The 17,196-nt window shown below is 42.6% G+C and overlaps 1 protein-coding gene across 2 annotated transcripts in view; it reads right to left on the bottom strand.

Annotated features, from left to right (window-relative positions):
- The window catches only part of cnksr2a (connector enhancer of kinase suppressor of Ras 2a), a 90,447-nt gene that overhangs the window by 54,018 nt on the left and 19,233 nt on the right, over positions 1–17,196 (bottom strand). For both annotated transcript variants that reach the window (XM_074693470.1, XM_074693469.1), the window contains exons 2-4: positions 10,387–10,550; positions 10,007–10,209; positions 68–155 (exon numbers count right to left, since the gene is read on the bottom strand). In XM_074693470.1, coding sequence (XP_074549571.1) covers positions 68–155; positions 10,007–10,209; positions 10,387–10,550 — 455 coding nt within the window. The remainder of the gene's footprint in view (positions 1–67; positions 156–10,006; positions 10,210–10,386; positions 10,551–17,196) is intronic.

The raw sequence follows: 17,196 nt of genomic DNA, 5'->3' as shown, positions 1-17,196 counted from the left end.
TGACAACCGTGGCAGACACACACACACACACACACACTCAGAGGAGCATGCAAACAATCACACACACCTGCTGTACGATGGTGGTGAGCTCCAGGCAGAGCTGGATGACATTATTCCTGGTTACGGAGTAGTCGGCCACTGCAGCAAAGGGAGACCTGCAGGGAGCAGATAACAGAGCAGACATCTTCAAATGTTTCTGCAGCGTTAGATAACACACACACACCGCAGACGGACAGCAGCACTGTTACAGACACAGTGTGTGTGTGTGTGTGTGTGTGTGTGTGCAGACAGGATCAGTTTTATGACACACTCATCTGACGAGTGAATCAAACAAACTGAACGTTTCATGAACTTAAACCACACGAGAAACGATGACGATGTTACTAAACATCTGAGTGCTGCACGAGCAGTTTTTAACTGTGGTAAAAGTAAAGTGGTGACCTCTAGTGGTCGGGGTAAGTATGACAGGAGAAAGACTCAAGAAGTGGATGATTGAAATGTTCAAACCAATCAGCACAGAGATCCTCTCACAAAGTAGACAGTAACAGCAGGTGACACAGCAAAGACTTAACCAATCAGAAACGTTCAGCAATGCAGGCCCCGCCCCTTAAAGTTACGGACTTTAAAGGGATAGTTCAGTTTTTTTGAAGTGGGGTTGTATGAGCTCTATGTGACCACTAAGGACATTAGATACAGTAGAAAGTTGTCTCCTCTCCCTCAGTAAGACACAGACTGTAATCGATGGTGACGAGGAAATAGGCGCTAACAGGGACAGACGGTACCAAATTCAAAGGCTATTTTCTCTGCCTACAAGAACTAAAATCAAAAAGTAATACCACAGTTTAAGAGTACGATACATAAAATATTTTTTAAGTGCATTAAGTCTTCAGAAATATAAACATTTATCTGGACCTAACTAACTGGTCATGTGTCCTTCCGCGCAGCGCTAGTGCGCTCCGTCCCCCCTCCTCCTTTCAGCTGTAGGGAATGTAAACAAGCTATGCTTCGAGCGCCGGTTTTAGCCTCGTGTAAGTTTGATCAAGTATCGTAATTCTTTTGTTTGTACTCTAAGGATTGTGAGGCAGCGTAGGAAATTCAAAATGAGTGACTATGACAGCGACGATGAAGTTTCATTCACTTTGGAACCAAAAGGATACCTGTATGAACCGGAGCACACAGAAGAAGAGCTGCTACAGATGGAGACTGAAAGGAATACAGAGGAGACATCCACGGAGGAGACAACTTTCTACTGTATCTAATGTCCTTAGTGGTCACATTGAGCTCATACAACCCCACTTCAAAAAAACTGATCTATCCCTTTAAGAGTGTACCACTCCCTGCCACAGAGAGAGCGCTTTTTAGGAGGGAGATTAACTACCTGGAACTACCTGGTGAAACACCTCAATTTTATCACCATAATAATAACTATTTTTATTATTACGCCTGGTGTTTTTTGTCTATTTTTGTCAATAATTTTGTCAAAAAATGCCGTATGTGTAAATAATTTACACCCTTTTTCCAGGAGAAGTAGAAGTTTCAAACTCTGTCAAGTATTTACCATTCTTATGTAATAAAAAACCTCAAACTGTGTGTTATAAAAGGAAAAGGACGAAAATGGAATTGAATTTTCTTCAACTTTCTTCATATAAATTCTTGAAAAGTGCAGATTGAACATTTCTGAGGTTGCAAATATTTAATTCAAGCTACTTCTCAACAACTCAGACAGTTTCACATTTCTAGAGCTGTCTGAGTCCATGTTACAGGCTGTACAAGAAGTCAAAATGCCAGGTGTTTTTTATTTTATTTTAGCAGTGGTAGACTCTGAAACCTTTCCGTAGTCATGAAGTCAGCCATTAGCCTTTCATTAGCCTGTTAGCTTTTAGCATTTGAAATTCTCAGTATTTTTTACAAAGAGTTGACGTGATATGTTTCTGTGATGAAAGTTGAAATTCTATTCAGTAGCTGAAGTTAGACTGATGTATGCTAACTGCTAGCATATCAATGTATTTTTCCATATACGTTAGCATCAAGCTTGTGCTATTTTGTTATTTTGGTAAATAAGGTGATTTATACCATGTTGAATGTGCTGAATATGAATCTCCTGAGAGAGAGTGATGAACATTTCTTTATGAAGTCAGTTCTTCAGGAAAACTTCAAGCTGAAAATCCTGAATCAGAGTTTTCTTGGGAAACGTTAGCTAACTGCTAAGCTAAGCTAGCTGCAGCAGACTAGTCGACGTAAGGCCCGGCGGCTCCGGCACAATGTAAAGAATTGATAAGGGAATTGTTAAGCACAAAGGCTAACGATCGATGGATTGAAACATTTCTTATTGATTCTCAACAGGAACCGGTTTTTGATTCTCATCCCTATTCAGGAAGATGTGAAGCTGAAGATGATCTCCAACGAACACTGAAGATTCTCTGATTTTTCGCTGGCACAGGAACCATAAGAGAGGGCGTTGCCTTGGCGTACTGCCATAACGAGCCTCTGCGTCCGCATTCATTAAGCTGAGCACATTTCCTCTGAGCATGCCCTGATGCACGCTCTCCTGCAGGTGTTCCTCCTCTCTGTTAGAGCAGACCTGTTTGGAGGAAGTGATGTGTTGTCAGACGCATGGCACCGCGTTAGAGAAGCAGGTAAACAGGTAAACAGGCCGCCGTGTTCTGGGAGCCGGCTGATTTTCATCGCTTCAGTCCACTTTCAGGAAACAAACAAACAAACGGTGAAGTTAGTGTGAGACTGGAATAAGCTGTGAGCAGCGTCATCAGACCTCTGTGGATCTATTATCAGCCTCTCCCACTGTGTTTGTTTCCACCGTCAGACTTTCCACACGGCGTGTACGCTCCACTGCAAAGTTCGTCTGAATGAAACCTTTGTCTTCCTGCTGAACAGCGTCTCTCCAGCGCCTTTGTGCAAACACAATGTTTCTAAATGAGGCCCCCGGCGTATTGTAACATAATGGAGTCTTCAGGTGTGAACAGGGTGCTAACGATAAGGAACACGCTGTGGCTAATGGGGCGCTAATGATGGCAGACACACAGGAAACATATCACAGGGCTGCACACACACTTTAACACACACTAACACACACTTTAAAACACACATCACAAGTTTGCTTCGTTGTTCTAAAGACCCAGATTGAAATTCGGCCACAGCCTCTAGTGTATGCTGTACTATCTGTGCTGTGTGTGTGTGTGTGTGTGTGTGTGTGTGTGTGTGTGTGTGTGTGTGTGTGTGTGTGTGTGTGTGTGATTTGGGTCATTGGTATTGAGGCTGTGTGCTATATATACGCAGGACCTAAGGCTACACAGACTGTTTGCTAACTGTTAGACTCTCAGCCTCAAACCAGGAGCAGGAAACAGTTTTTAAAGCTCAGAAGAGACAGAGCGTCTGATTCAGGAGGAGGAAGGAATCAAAGAAGTTTAGCTTCTCCAAAACTTTTCAACGCGGATAAATCTGAGCGGACGGACGACAAATTTACACCTTTCACATATGTCAGACCCAGACTTTCTGAGGATTTCTTTATATCTAATATCTACAACAAATAAACGTCCACAAATCTGTTGGTATCGTACCAAAATGACTCAGCAGAACATAAATAATTACCCGTGAAAACCTTCAAATAAGACTTTAAACAAATGATTCAGACATTATTTTCCAAAACATTACCAAACATGAGGTTTTGGTTAAAGTAACTTTTAAATGAACTCTTAGGTAACATCAAACTTTGTTTATGTCATCATAACTTTTTGAAGAGTACCGTATTGCCACTAATATAGGATGACCCTGATTTTGAGACAACTTATATTTTTCAAGTCAACTTTAAGCCATTTTTCTTACCTGTGCATTGTAAAACCTTTTGTTTACCTGACTGAAAATTACAAGCTGCCTTTACTGAGAGATCAAAATCTTCATTTTTTTACGTCTTAAGTAATAGTCCTTCAAATATTCTGGAGAGATATAAGGGACTGCATGAATTTTTTGTCACTTGTTGGTACGCAACATTCAAACTTGGCTCCTCCTCCTTGGCTCAGTGCCAGCAGCAGCACACACCCCCAGCCTCCCACTGTGACGATGTGAACACACTCTTTAGCCCAGCAACCACCTGTAGCATCATGTTTCTATGTAGGAGAGACTTGAGAGCCGTGCCCCTGACTTAGCACGTTAGTACAAGCAAACCGCAAGTATCTGACACAGACACAGACTAGCAATAAGCTAACTTGTGTCACTCTCCAAGTTCATGAAAGCGAGTGAATTAGCTCTGATTAGCTTCTTCCACTTGCTAATCAACTCGCAAAGTCACTTGCACACTGGGCACGCTGTGATTGGCTGATGTAACCACACCTACTTTCCACCTAGAAACGTCCCAGAGGAGACGATCAAGTAGGATTTTTCCTGTAAAAGTTGACATTTTATCTTTCTTACTTGGCTTTTTTAAGGCGAACTGTTTGCATGTTTTTTAAAGTAATGTTTACAGATTGGGTTTTACAGTGTTTTTGATTTTTTAGCCTTTCGTCTGATGGAAAATTGTGACACCCCCTTCACTAGACGTGCACATGCAAAACCAAGGGCTAAAAGATAGAATTGGGATTGGCCCTAAGTCCCGCCCTCAAACGTGATGAGCCAATCACAGTGTGGATATTCATTCCCATAGACTCAGACATTCTCTGACTGGACGACTATCAAGAAATATTGCAGAAAGTTGTTTTTTGTTCATTTTTATGAGGTTTTCTGAGATTTTTAGTTTAAAAATGGTCAAACACGAGGTTTCCTGAGAGCCATGGTGACGGGATGTGTTTTTAACCCTTTCCTCAGACACGTGAGCGACTCTAAAGGTTTTACAGGAGCTGTTTCGTCCTTTAACTAAACTAAACTTGAAGAGGAAAGCAACTTTACAAGCATCATTTTTCTTTTCTCTTGTAGAAGCCTGATTAAAGGTAGTTTGATGAATAATCTGAAGCTTCAAGATAATCTATCAGCTCCTCTGTGTGACCCAGCTGTCGTTGTGAATAATGAGTCTATCTTTAAAAAACTTTGGTGTCCAAACCGGGGGATCCTGAGCCTCACATCAAGGATGAATCTGAACAGTTCGTCTCCCTTTTCCCTCCCTCCTACATGTATTATTCAGTCTTTTAGTCCCTCTACAGCTGCCGTCTGAGACTCCTGATTGGCTCAGGAGGCTCAGGACGTCTCCTCCACACTGAGTCTCCCACTTCCTGTTCCTCGGTTTATTCCTCACAGACTCATGAGGACGGATCACTTCCTCTCCCACGTTCCTCCTCCCAAACTTCAGCTCGTCTTTGTTTCATTACGTCTTTAAAATCACGTTGTGGCGTCGTCGTCCTGACGGGGGGGCGACCTCTAAGGTGACCTTGGATTATAAAAGCAGCTTTGAGAAACTTCCCACTGTGTCGTATTGATTTCCTAAACACCACTCAGCCCTTCATTCGATTCCAAATTTAACATTTCTTCATTCGCTTCATTAAAAAAAAAAAAGGAGAAGTGAATCACTTCAGCATTTTTCAGCCGGCAGTGGTCTCTGAGGGCAGGTTATTAATTCAGAGTAAGCACATAAAAAGCAGAGAAAGAGTTCAAAGAAAGAGAAATGCTGCAGATTTGAGTAATCAATGAGCGCCGGGGTTTTCCCTCTGCACGCCGAGACGAGGGAAGAGTCGGTACCAGAGGACACGTCAGGGTGTCAGAGCGAGGAGGACGATGATGGGAGGTGTGATTTAACAGATGAGGAGGGTGCAGAGATGTCTTCTCAGGGCATCTACAGAGACACGAAACAGCTCCGTGTGTTTGCTTCGCTCCTCCTTGGTCTCTGAGAGGTCTAATCACAGCAATCAGGGAGAGATGAAAGTTCAGATTCAACACGATTTATGCAAATGTGCTGCTGCTGTAGACCTTTCAGGGAGGACTAATCAGGATCAGACGGACTGTGCCGAGAAACTACACACTGCAAGAAATTATGGTGAAATTACAGGAAAATTCAGCAGTTAAATCCTCTTATGTTTAAATACAGCAAAGTGAAAGTTTCTCCAGGTTACACTGTAAAAAACAAGTCACCATAAAAAAAACGTAAAATCCTGACAGCCCCGCTGCCAGCAAAGTGGTTTTTGTTGTGATGGTGTTTAGTAACCGTGAGTGAGGAGGAAACACGGTGGATATGAAACCCTGCTAAACACTGAGACATTACACTGCAGATGGAAGAGACTGTCTGTGCTCCACATGGCATGAATCAGCTGTCTGTGCTTCACATGGCATGGACTGACTGTCTATACTCAACATGACACAGATTAGCTGTGTTCCACATAACATGCACCAGCTGTCTGTGCTCCATATGGCACAGACAATATGTGCCCAACATGGCACAAATCAGTGGTCGGTGCTCCACATGGCATGGACTGGCTGTCTTTACTCAACATGGCATGGATGTTCGGCGCTCCACAAAAAATGCACCAGGTCTCTGTGCTCCACATGGCACAGATCGGCTGGAATTACTGCACATGGCAAGAATCGGCTGTCTATGCTCCATGTGACACGGCTCGGCTGTCTGTGCTTCACATAGAACCAATTAGCAGTCTGTGCTCCATAGGACTTGGACCAGTTGTCTGTATTCCACGTGGCACACATCGGCTGTCTGTGCTCCACATGGCACAGAGGGGCTATCTGTGCTCCACATGGCATGGACTAGTTGTCCATTCTCAACATGGAATGGATTGGCTGTGCTCGACATAGCATGCACCAGCTATCTGTGCTTCACAAGGCACAGATCAGCTGTCTGTGCTCCATGTGACATGGCTTCGCAGTTTGTGCTCCACATTGAACCAATCAGCAGCTTGTGCTCCATAGAACATGGACCAGCTGTCTGTGCTTCACATGACATGAACTGGCTGTCTGTGCTTCACATGGCACAGAGGGGCTATCTGTGCTCCACATGATATGGACCAGTGTGATGGCCAATTTTACTATGAAGAAAAATAAACAGAGTTTTTTTGTTGGTTTTTTTGTTGTTGGTTTTTTTTCAATGAACTTTAAAATATCACTACTGAAGCAGTAGCAAAATCAGAGCACAGTCTGTCAGTGCCATGTGGAGCACAAACTGTCTGTGCCCTCTCAGTGTAAAATCCCAATGTACAGCAGGGTCTCATATCCTCTGTGTTTCTTCCTCACTCACGGTTACAAAACACCATCACAACAAAAACTTCTTTGCTGTAAATTAACAGTAAAATACCGACAGCAGGGTCGTCAGTATTTTACGGTGACTTTTTTTAGAGTGTAACCTTTTTCCTCATCGTTAGGATTCAGCTGCTGAATCCAGGAATCCTCCACCTCGCTGCTCGTGTTTCAATAAAATATTTATCTTGTTTTACTCGCTCATTTGATATTCCAAAGCAGAGGAAATCAATTTGCAGAAGATGAGATTTCACTGAAATAAACGCTCTGATTGGACGATGTGTGTGGGGACGTGGAGTCTCTGACGGTCTGAGCAGGAACGTCTCAGGGATGAAGACTGGAGAAGCTCTGCTCAGTCTCTCCCTCCCTCAATGTCGCTTTGCCATTTACAGTTGCATCACTGCGTGGGCGAACGCGTGTGTGCGCTTGCATAAGTGTGTGTCAGTGCGTGCGTGTGTGTGTGGGTGTCTGTCTGCGAGTGTGTGTTCAGCGTGAGTGCGTGGGTGTTTTCTGAGAGTCTGAGTGCCTTGCGTGGACGCCGCTCCTCTGTACGTTCCCGTGTGTCTGGGTGGCCTCGAGGACAGATGTGGGATGCCCGACATTTCGAGAAGCGAACGCCAGAGACCTTTAGCTCTGGACGTGACGTGTGCAGGAGATCGAGTCGAGTCATGAATAAGAGAAGTGACGGAGAGACGGAGGAGACGGAGGAGACGGAGGAACACGGGGAGAAAAGGTCTGACATTATCCCCGAAGAGAAAACAGATTCTGAGACGTCAGCGAGCAGCAGAGAGAGGCTGTTTGACTGTAACACACACACTGTAAACACACGACACACTCAGATCAAACATAAACACCAACAAAGAGGAGATTTACTCTGCTGCCATAAATATTTATGGATCAGACAGAGATGGAGCGATGTATGTGAGGAGACAGAGAGGATGAGAAACAAAGAGCTGAGGATCAAAAACCTCTAACCTGCACCTTCTGTTCCTGTAGCCAAAATTTTCCCATGGTGCTTTTCATCTTTCTTACTGACCATCAGTTTGTTTAAATTGCTCTGTAAGCTTCAGATTTTCCTTACTTCATCCCACTCCTCACTCTTACCCTGTTTCCTGTTAAACTCCTGCTCCTGTCCTCTCTGAACAAAAGCAGAAACATTTCCTCAAAAAATGTTAAAAAGTTAAAACATTTGACAGATTTAAATGTGAGTGAAATCTCTGCATGTGGAAATTCTACTTCAAGAAAACAGGCGTGGCTAATGTTTCCCTCCTTTCTCCTTTATCATTGTTGACAAAGTTGGTACCAGAAGCCCCGCCCCTTCTGGATTCTGATTGGTCAGTGATCAAACATTTACTTTAGGGATGGGAAACTTCTGGTTAAGTTCAGAAAACATTTCTAAAAGTTTCCACATGAAATCTAGGTCAGGAAAATTGTTTTTTCAGGGTTTTGTTGCCGTCAACTTAAATTAGTTTTTCTAAAAGTTACAGCAAAATTTGTCTCTGGAATTTATTTTTTTTTATTATTATATTTTTTTCTTCAAAGTGTGATCATCTTAATTAAAAATAGTGCATTAGACAAGCTTGCATCCATGTTTGCTAAAAAAAATATATATATTTTTACATGTTAATGACCAGGTAAATGCAGTTAATAAAAATTCCCCAAAGATTTCCATGGAAAGTTTCCAACTTTGAAGATTCACTGAATTTTCAAAGGTCAAAGGTCAAAGGTCTTAGTAGGGCCTGGGCGATATGGCCTGAAAATAAAATCTCAGATTTTTTCACAAAAAAATCGATTAACAATTTTTTGACGATTTTGTCCACCAACATTTTAAAGAAAATAATAAGTAAAAAAATGGCAGAGAAATAAAAAAATTGACCTCTATTTGACTCCTGGAATCGAAGTTTCAGCTTCTGTTTCAGTAACTTCACTTTGTAGTTTTAAAGGAGACAGACTTATTTACATTCACAGTGAAAGCTGCACCATTTTGTACCTTTTGAATTTAAAAATACTGCTAAGAAAAACTTTTGCAGCACTGTTCAGTTATATTCTACTTTAAATGATTAAAAAAAAAACTTTGTTTCTGCCTAGTTTTATTTTGTTAAAGCTATAGCCTGTTCATCCTGTAATTTTAATACAAACACATAAGTAAAAATAAATGCTATTTATTCAAGTGTGGACTCATAAAATTCATGCCCCCCCTGCATAAGTCAGTGCCCTGGTCGGGGCACCCCAGTCTAAAAAGTCTGGTCCGCCCCTGCTTGACAGAGGGCACCTCGATGCTGGTTCGTTATGTTGCTCTGCTCGTCAGCGGATGGATTAGGGAAATTTGTTTGCAGCTTGAGACGAACAAAAACATCAACAACAGGAATAAATCCTCCACATCAAGAGCACAAGACGTGAAACATGAAACCCAGCAGAGACTCTCCAGCAACATGAGGAAAAAAACAGATCAAAAAGTTTAGAAAGCTAATTAACAGGCCAGCAGCTTGGCAGTGTGCTAAAACTGTTTAAGCTAACATGTGTCTTCCTGATGGCAGAGGACGCTAGGCGCTACAAACACTGACGTCTGATTGAAAAGCTAAACTGAAAAGTCAGCTGTCTCATCCTCTGACCTTCTTCCATCAAACAAAGTTTTCAATAATCAGCTAACGACACGTAAACTTCCTGCTAACACTTCCTGTCAGAGTAATAAGTGATGAAACTCCCTTTAGGGTTAGGGTTAGGGTTAGGGTTAGGGTTAGGGTTAGGGTTAGGGTTAGGGTTAGGGTTAGGGTTAGTCCTCCTGTTGTTAAACATCTGAGCGTCAGACGTCTGGTCAGCACGTTACCTGTCCAGCCAGGCCAGCAGGCTCTTAGCAGCAGTGATGAGGTCAACGACAGAGGTCAGCAGGTCGTTGGGGAGTCGCCGTGAGGTCCTGCTCTCTGATTGGCTGCTGCGACGGCGCCCGGAAATGAAGTTCTGGAGGTTTTTAGCCGAGGCGCCGAGTTTATGAGCCAGAGTCCGAACGCTCTCCGTCTCCAGGCCTGAGTTCTGCACACACACACACACACACACACACACACACACACACACACACACACACACACACACACACACACACACACACACACACACACACACACACACACGCTTTACTCGCTGCAGGCTCTCAGACCGTGCAGCAGCAGATGGCGACCCGCTGAGGGTCCGGTTCTGTTCTGAACTCACCAGGGCACACAGCAGGTCCACGGCCTCCAGGATCAGCTCCTGGTGTCCGATGCGGGACACTCCCAGCTCCTCCAGCTCGGCGTGGCTGATCCTCAGCAGACGCTCGCCACACACACCTCCACGCTCAAACACACACACATACTGCTGCAAGCAGTCGTCCAGACCTGAGAACACACACATTTAACGGGGATTACTCAGAGTGGAGACACACACACACACACGAAACACACGGAGATCATCGCTGCAGGAAGAGGAGGTCCTGAAGGTTCTGTGTTTGTTCTCAATCAAACTTCTCAACAACTTTCAAACTCCATCAGATTTAAAGCTGCACACATGTTTCAGCGTATTTAAAGGTCCCATATTGTGCAAAAATCTCTTTATTAAGTCTTTTAGTGAAATGTGTGGGTCTTTGTCTTTCCTCCCAGCCACAAAATGTGATATTTAATGACCAAACCTGTTCTTAGTAGAGCTTGTGAATGTAAAATCCTGACCTAAAACCAGCTGTTTGGAATTTCTGGGTTTTGCTGACGTCAGCGATTCCCTTTTTTGACCAATCAGTAGCAAGTCTGACCTGATTGGTCCAGCAGAGCAGATCCCCCCAACCAACCATCCTCCAACAAACCTGGGACCCTGGAAATGTGAGTATTTTAAATGCTGTGTGCTGTGGAGCAGATGGAAGAGCTTTTCCTCAGTGTCCCCCCTGTCTCTGTGTTAGCTTCAGGATGCTAACTTTAGCTGCGGTTAGCCTGTTGTTTTAGCCTGTAATGTTACGGTAAACGAGCTTCTCTGTTTTCTAAACATTGTGCACTCGGAGCTCGTGGCGCCGCTCTCAGTGACGTGGAAGAGCGGGGCGGTATCAGCGGTGGCTCATTTACATATGAAGGCCACGCCCACTAAATCAGAGCGTTCTGAACAGAGGGGCTATGAGAGCCTGGAAACAATGCTGCTGTGCTTGATTTATTGGCTTTTTGGACCAAAACATGTTACTACCATTTCATGAAGACATCAATGATCCAGATTAAACTGCAGGAAAGGAGCAGGAGATAGGAGCTTTAAAGAGCGGGAAGCGTTCATCCAATCACCAGTCAGATCTTAACAAGAACTTAAAGAAATCTTTACCAGGTCTTCCAGACGTCCTAATGAGACCTTTACAAGAACTTTCAAAGATCTTCACCAGATCGTCCAGGGATTCTGATAAGATCTTCAAAACATTGTCTGAAGATCTTCATGAGATTTTCACTTGATCATCGTTCAAGAGATCATCTTTAAGAGATCATCACAAGATCTTAAGGGATGAGATCGTTTCGTGATCTGTACGATATTATCAGAAAATTGTCCAGAGATTATCACTGGATAACTTTGACCGTTTTTGGGATGATCTTTACAAAATCTTCACATGATCTACATGAGACTTTTATGAAATCATCACTAGATTTTTCTCAGGTCATCACCAGATCTTTTAGACATCTTCATGAGATCTGAACAAGATCCTTACAAGATCGTCACAACATTGTCTGAAGATCTTTATGTGATTGTCACTAGATCATCATGTAAGAGACCACTTTGTGAGATCATCACAAGAGGCTTGGCGCCGCCCTGTTGGCTATGGCTGCCTTTTGCAGCAGCTCTCTCTTCTTTGTTTCTTGTAATTTTTTTTGTCTCTTTTTCGTCATCTTTGTATTTGGAGTGGATCATCACTTTGTATGGTTCATTTGTTGGTCATGGACACCAAACTTTTTGTGTCTTCAGTGATATTTTTACTACTTTTGCTCCTGATAGCAGCCTGTAACATGTCAATGCTAACTGGTGCTAGGCCAGATGTTTCCCCACAAGGTGAGGAGAAGGAGGTGAGGACGACGTGCTGGTTGGACCTGTCCTTCCATCCATGGTTATTGGGAACGTAAGATCTATCTCCAATAAGATGGACGAGCTAGCTGTGCTAACCCAGCAACAGAGGGAATACCAGAGGGCAGAGTAGCATCATGCTATTCACAGACGTGGCTAACAGAGCTAACAGCAGACACCAACGCCACATTGGAAGAGCTTCACCTTCTTTTTTATTCTAAGATCTTCATTGGATCCTTTCGAGATTATCACAAAATCATAAGATTGTAAAAAGATCATCATGAGACTTTCCTGGATCTTTATAAGATCATCACAAGATCGTCACCAGACCGTTAGAGATCATCTAAAGATCTTTAAGAGATCTTCACTGTGTGGATCCACTTGTTTCTGGTTTCAGGAGCCAGATGGTTTAGAGAGAGTCTGTGAGTTTCTGATCTTCCCCAAACATCTGTCTGCTGGAAACCAGAGTTTAAAAGCTGCCGCTAAAAGACGTGACAGAAAGATTTCTGTCTAATTCAACAAATAAACACATTCAGCATCAAAGGGAATTTCAGTTTCTCCTCTCAGACCAGGGTTTGATTGTTTTTAAGTAGATTATAATCATGTTCAATGCAGAAAATGTGAATGTTTACCTCGTTAAATCCGTCATTTAATCATTTTCATCCATCTAAAGTTAACGAGCAAAGCAGGTTGACGAGGAAAATTAGCTCAGGTTTAGTTTGTAACATCGAAGGTGTTTTTATGTTTCACAGCTCGTCATCATCTCTGCTTTAACGGAATCAGAGGAAACACTCGTTAGACTCATTATGAGCTTTAGACACAGAAGAAGAGAGTCCAACGCCACCATCACTCCTCAGGATTCATCCACAGATCTTTAAACACCCGTCCTCTGATCGATACGCAGACACACTCTTGCACTGACTGGCTTCCTTTCCTCACTCCTTTCCTCTGTCCTTTCCTTCCTCAGAGTCAGCCTCCAGGGAGATGCTCTCATGCTCGACACGTTTCCAGTTGTTTCATTTCGTCTGCTGTGAAACGTCTCTGAGACACACATCGTGTTGAATCTTGTTTTGTAGATTTCAGCCGAGCGCCGTCTCAAAGCCAGAGGAGGAGGAGGAGGAGGAGGAGGAGGAGGAGGAGGAGGAGGAGGAGGAGGAGGAGGAGGAGGAGGAGGAGGAGGAGGAGGAGGAGGAGGAGGAGGGAGAAATGTGGTTTGTTTCAGAGACACCTCAGGGCCAACAGAGGCTTTTTAGGTCTGCTTTTGTTTTCCTTTTCATGCACGGCTGAAAACATTTTGTTGGATTTATGAGCGTTTGACTCTGAGACTGTTTCACCTTGAGAGGAGGTAAAGAAAGAGAAAACAGAGCGACGCTGTTTGCTTCTGCAGCACAGGCTCCGATAAAGACGAGAAACAATGAGTGGACGTGTTTCTAAAGGCTGAGCTGACTTTCTGCTTCAAATCCTGTAAAAAAAACTTTAAACAGAATAAAATGACTGAAGCAGAGACTCTGGACGTTCAGAAAGTGTTCGACCAACATGTTTAGCTTTGCATACTTTAGCATTTAAGCTAACTAACAAAAACGTTAATGTGGCGCGAAAACCCTGAATCTGTCTGTAAACTCATCAAGACAATTTTTACCTAAAATCGCAAACCAGATCGTCACAAGATTGTCATTACATCATGATCAGATATTCACAAGATCTTTACCAGATCTCCATGAGATCTTCGCAAGATTGTCACTAGATCATGATTGGACTTTCAAAAGATTGTTTCGACATCCTCACAAGATCAACAGAAGATAATTGTGAAATGTTCACCAGATCTTTACAAGATTGTCACAAGATAAAAACAAAGTCTTCAAAATATAATCATGAGATCCTCGCATGATCTTTCCAAGATATCAATAAGATCTTGCAGAGATCATCACGAGATCTTTACGAGATTGTCACTAGATCATAATTTGACTTTTACAAGATCTTTTCAAGATCCCCGCAAGATTATCAAAAGATACTCAGATAGTCACAAGATAATAATGAGAATCCTCACAATACAGTCATGAGATCTTTGTAAGATAGTCACAAGATCTTTACAAGAGTATTATGAATTAATATGATCTTCACTAGATATTCACAAGATCATGACAAGATCATCCACAGATTTTCAAGGGATTATCACAAGATTGTCTCAAGGTCATGATTACACTTTAACAAGATCTTTTTGAGATCCTTACAAGATTATCACAAGATTATCATGAGATCTTCACCAGAACTTCACAAGCTCTTCACAAGATAGTCACAGCATGATAGAGAGATTCTGACAAGATCTTTACAAGATGTTAACAAGATCTTCACAAGATATCAATTAGATCTTCCAGGGCTCTTTATGAGATCTTGATGAGATTGTCACTAGATCGTTACTGGACTTTCACAAGATGTTCACAGGATCATCAAAAGATAACAACCAGAATCCTCACAACAAAGTCATGAGATGCTTGCAAGATCTTTACAAGATTGTCATGCATTAATGATGAGATTTTTACCAGATATTCCGCAAGATTTTCATTACATTGTCACAAGATTATCTCTATATCATGATTACACTTTAACAAGATCATTTTGAGATCTTCACAAGATTATCCTAAGATCCTTACTAAATCTTCAGAAGCTCTTTACAAGAAAGTCACAGGATAACGATGAGATTCTCACAAGATCTTTAAGAGATGTTAACAAGATCTTCACAATATGTAAATAAGTTATTCTCGGGATCCTTATGAGGTTTTTTTGAGACTGTTGTGAGAAATCACAAGATCCTAGCAAGATCCTTACAAGATTGTCACAAGATTATCATAAGATAATCATAAAATCTTCACCAGATATTCACAAGATCTTTCACATATTTTCATGTCATTGTCACAAGATTGTCTTCAGATCATGATTACACTTTAACAAGATCTTTTAGAGATTAACACAAGATCATCAAAAGAAAATCAGTAGATCCTCACAAGCTCTCCACAAGATTGTCACAGGATAGTAATGAAATCCTCACAAGAGCTTAACAAGATGGTAACAAGATCTTTACAAGATATCAATTAGATCTTCTAGGGATCTTTATGAGATCTTGATGAGAATGTCGTGAGAAAATTACAAGATTATTACAAGATTATTACAAGATTATCATGAGATAATCATGAAATCTTCTCAGAATATTCACACGATCTTGACAAGATCTTCCACAGATTTTCAAGAGATCGTCACAAGATTGTCTCTAGATCATGATTACACTTTAACAAGATCTTTTTGAGATCCTCACAAGATCATAACAAGATCATCATGAGATCCTTACAAGCTCTTAACAAGATGGAAACAAGATCTTCACAAGATATAAATTAGATCTTCCAGGGAACTTTATGAGATCTTTATGAGACTGTCACGAGAAAATCACAAGATTCTGACGAGGTCTTTACAAGATCGTCACAAGATTATCATGAAATCTTCACCAGATATTCACAAGATGTTCCAGAGATCTTTTTAATATCGTCACTGGATTGTGATGATTTCTTTTCAAGAGCTTAACGAGATCGTTGAAGGATCGTCACAAGACTTCCTGAAATGATGAGGTCATCACATAAAGACATCCCAACTGGTTTGTGACTCTCTGTTCGGACGCGGCCTCAAACACCAAGGCCTGCCCCTGGTTTGTGGGGTTTAGAGTCTTAAAGAGACAGCAGCTAAAACACCAGTTTCCTCAAACATCATTAAGAGAAAAAAAGGAGGTGTTCATAAACTACGGGGGCACCTGAGGGACAGAATTAAGACTAAAAAAGACTTATTATTTTCACCCTGACTCCAAACTCAAACTGTTGATCTTTGACACAAATGTTGATTTTTGGCTGAATCGTGCAGCAGAGGACGGCTTCCTGATTGGCTCTCCCTCACAGGCAGCGTCTCTATACACAGGTTACAGCTCACCTGACCTGACCTGGATGTGAATAATGTGGGAACCACTCTGAAACACCTGAAAGTACGCGCGTACCTGGAGCAGAGCGGATCATTAAACTGACGACCAATCAGCCACCCTGGTAGAAAGTCCTCTGCTGGATTATATAACCTCAGAGTGTGAGTGGGTGGGACGCACGCTTTACAACTGTAAGTGTGTGTGTGTGTGTGTGTGTCGGGCCTGGCCGGGGTTTGCTGAGTCAAAGGAAAACCAGATCAAGACAGAGCGGCTCAGCTGCAGCCCCTGGCTCCCAAAACAATGAATGTATCCAGCTCCTAACCTCTTAACAAACAGCCAACTGGCAAACACACTCCTCACACACACACACTCACACACACTCACACCTCTGAGGAATGAGCATTGATTTCCCCCGCCTCGAGTCCTCGCTTTATAATACACTCATCCATCATAAGCCCGCTAACAAAGACGGGGAAACGGGAAGAGGGAGAGGAGCTCGTCAGCCAGCTGCTGGATTACATGCAAACTATGTCACACACACACACACACACACACACACGCTCACACACACATTCCATCAAACAGCATTTGTCTCTTTCTGCTCCCTCCTATCACTTCCTTCCTCCTTCCAGACGCCGCGGCTCGTCTGAATGAAGCACACGCTCCCAAACAGCAGAATGAATCCTCCGTTTCTAAAAACTCGTCGTCTCCACAAACTGAGCAAACACAGCCTTTACGACCTGAAACTGAAACCCTATCAGCTGAGATTAAACCTCATCTCTCCGGCGTTATCTGGAGGGAAACCCGACAAATTGATTCCACTATCTGGAGCCGAACACTCTGAGTGGATGAGCGATATCTGGGCGCACAGCTTCCTCTGACGGGCGTGAAACGGCTCTGATAAGAACAGAGACATCAGGAGTCGTTCGTGGGGATCCCAGCTTTGATATCTGATCACGACTTAAAGTGGAGACGACGAGAGTTCATAGATCTGTTAATGAGCTCAGAGC

This window comes from Halichoeres trimaculatus, unplaced genomic scaffold (assembly GCF_033239565.1).
Source record: "Halichoeres trimaculatus isolate MK-OKI-2021-1 unplaced genomic scaffold, fHalTri1.1 fHalTri1_scaffold_18, whole genome shotgun sequence".
NCBI lineage: Eukaryota > Metazoa > Chordata > Actinopteri > Labriformes > Labridae > Halichoeres > Halichoeres trimaculatus.
This window is presented reverse-complemented; position numbering and strand designations above follow the sequence as displayed.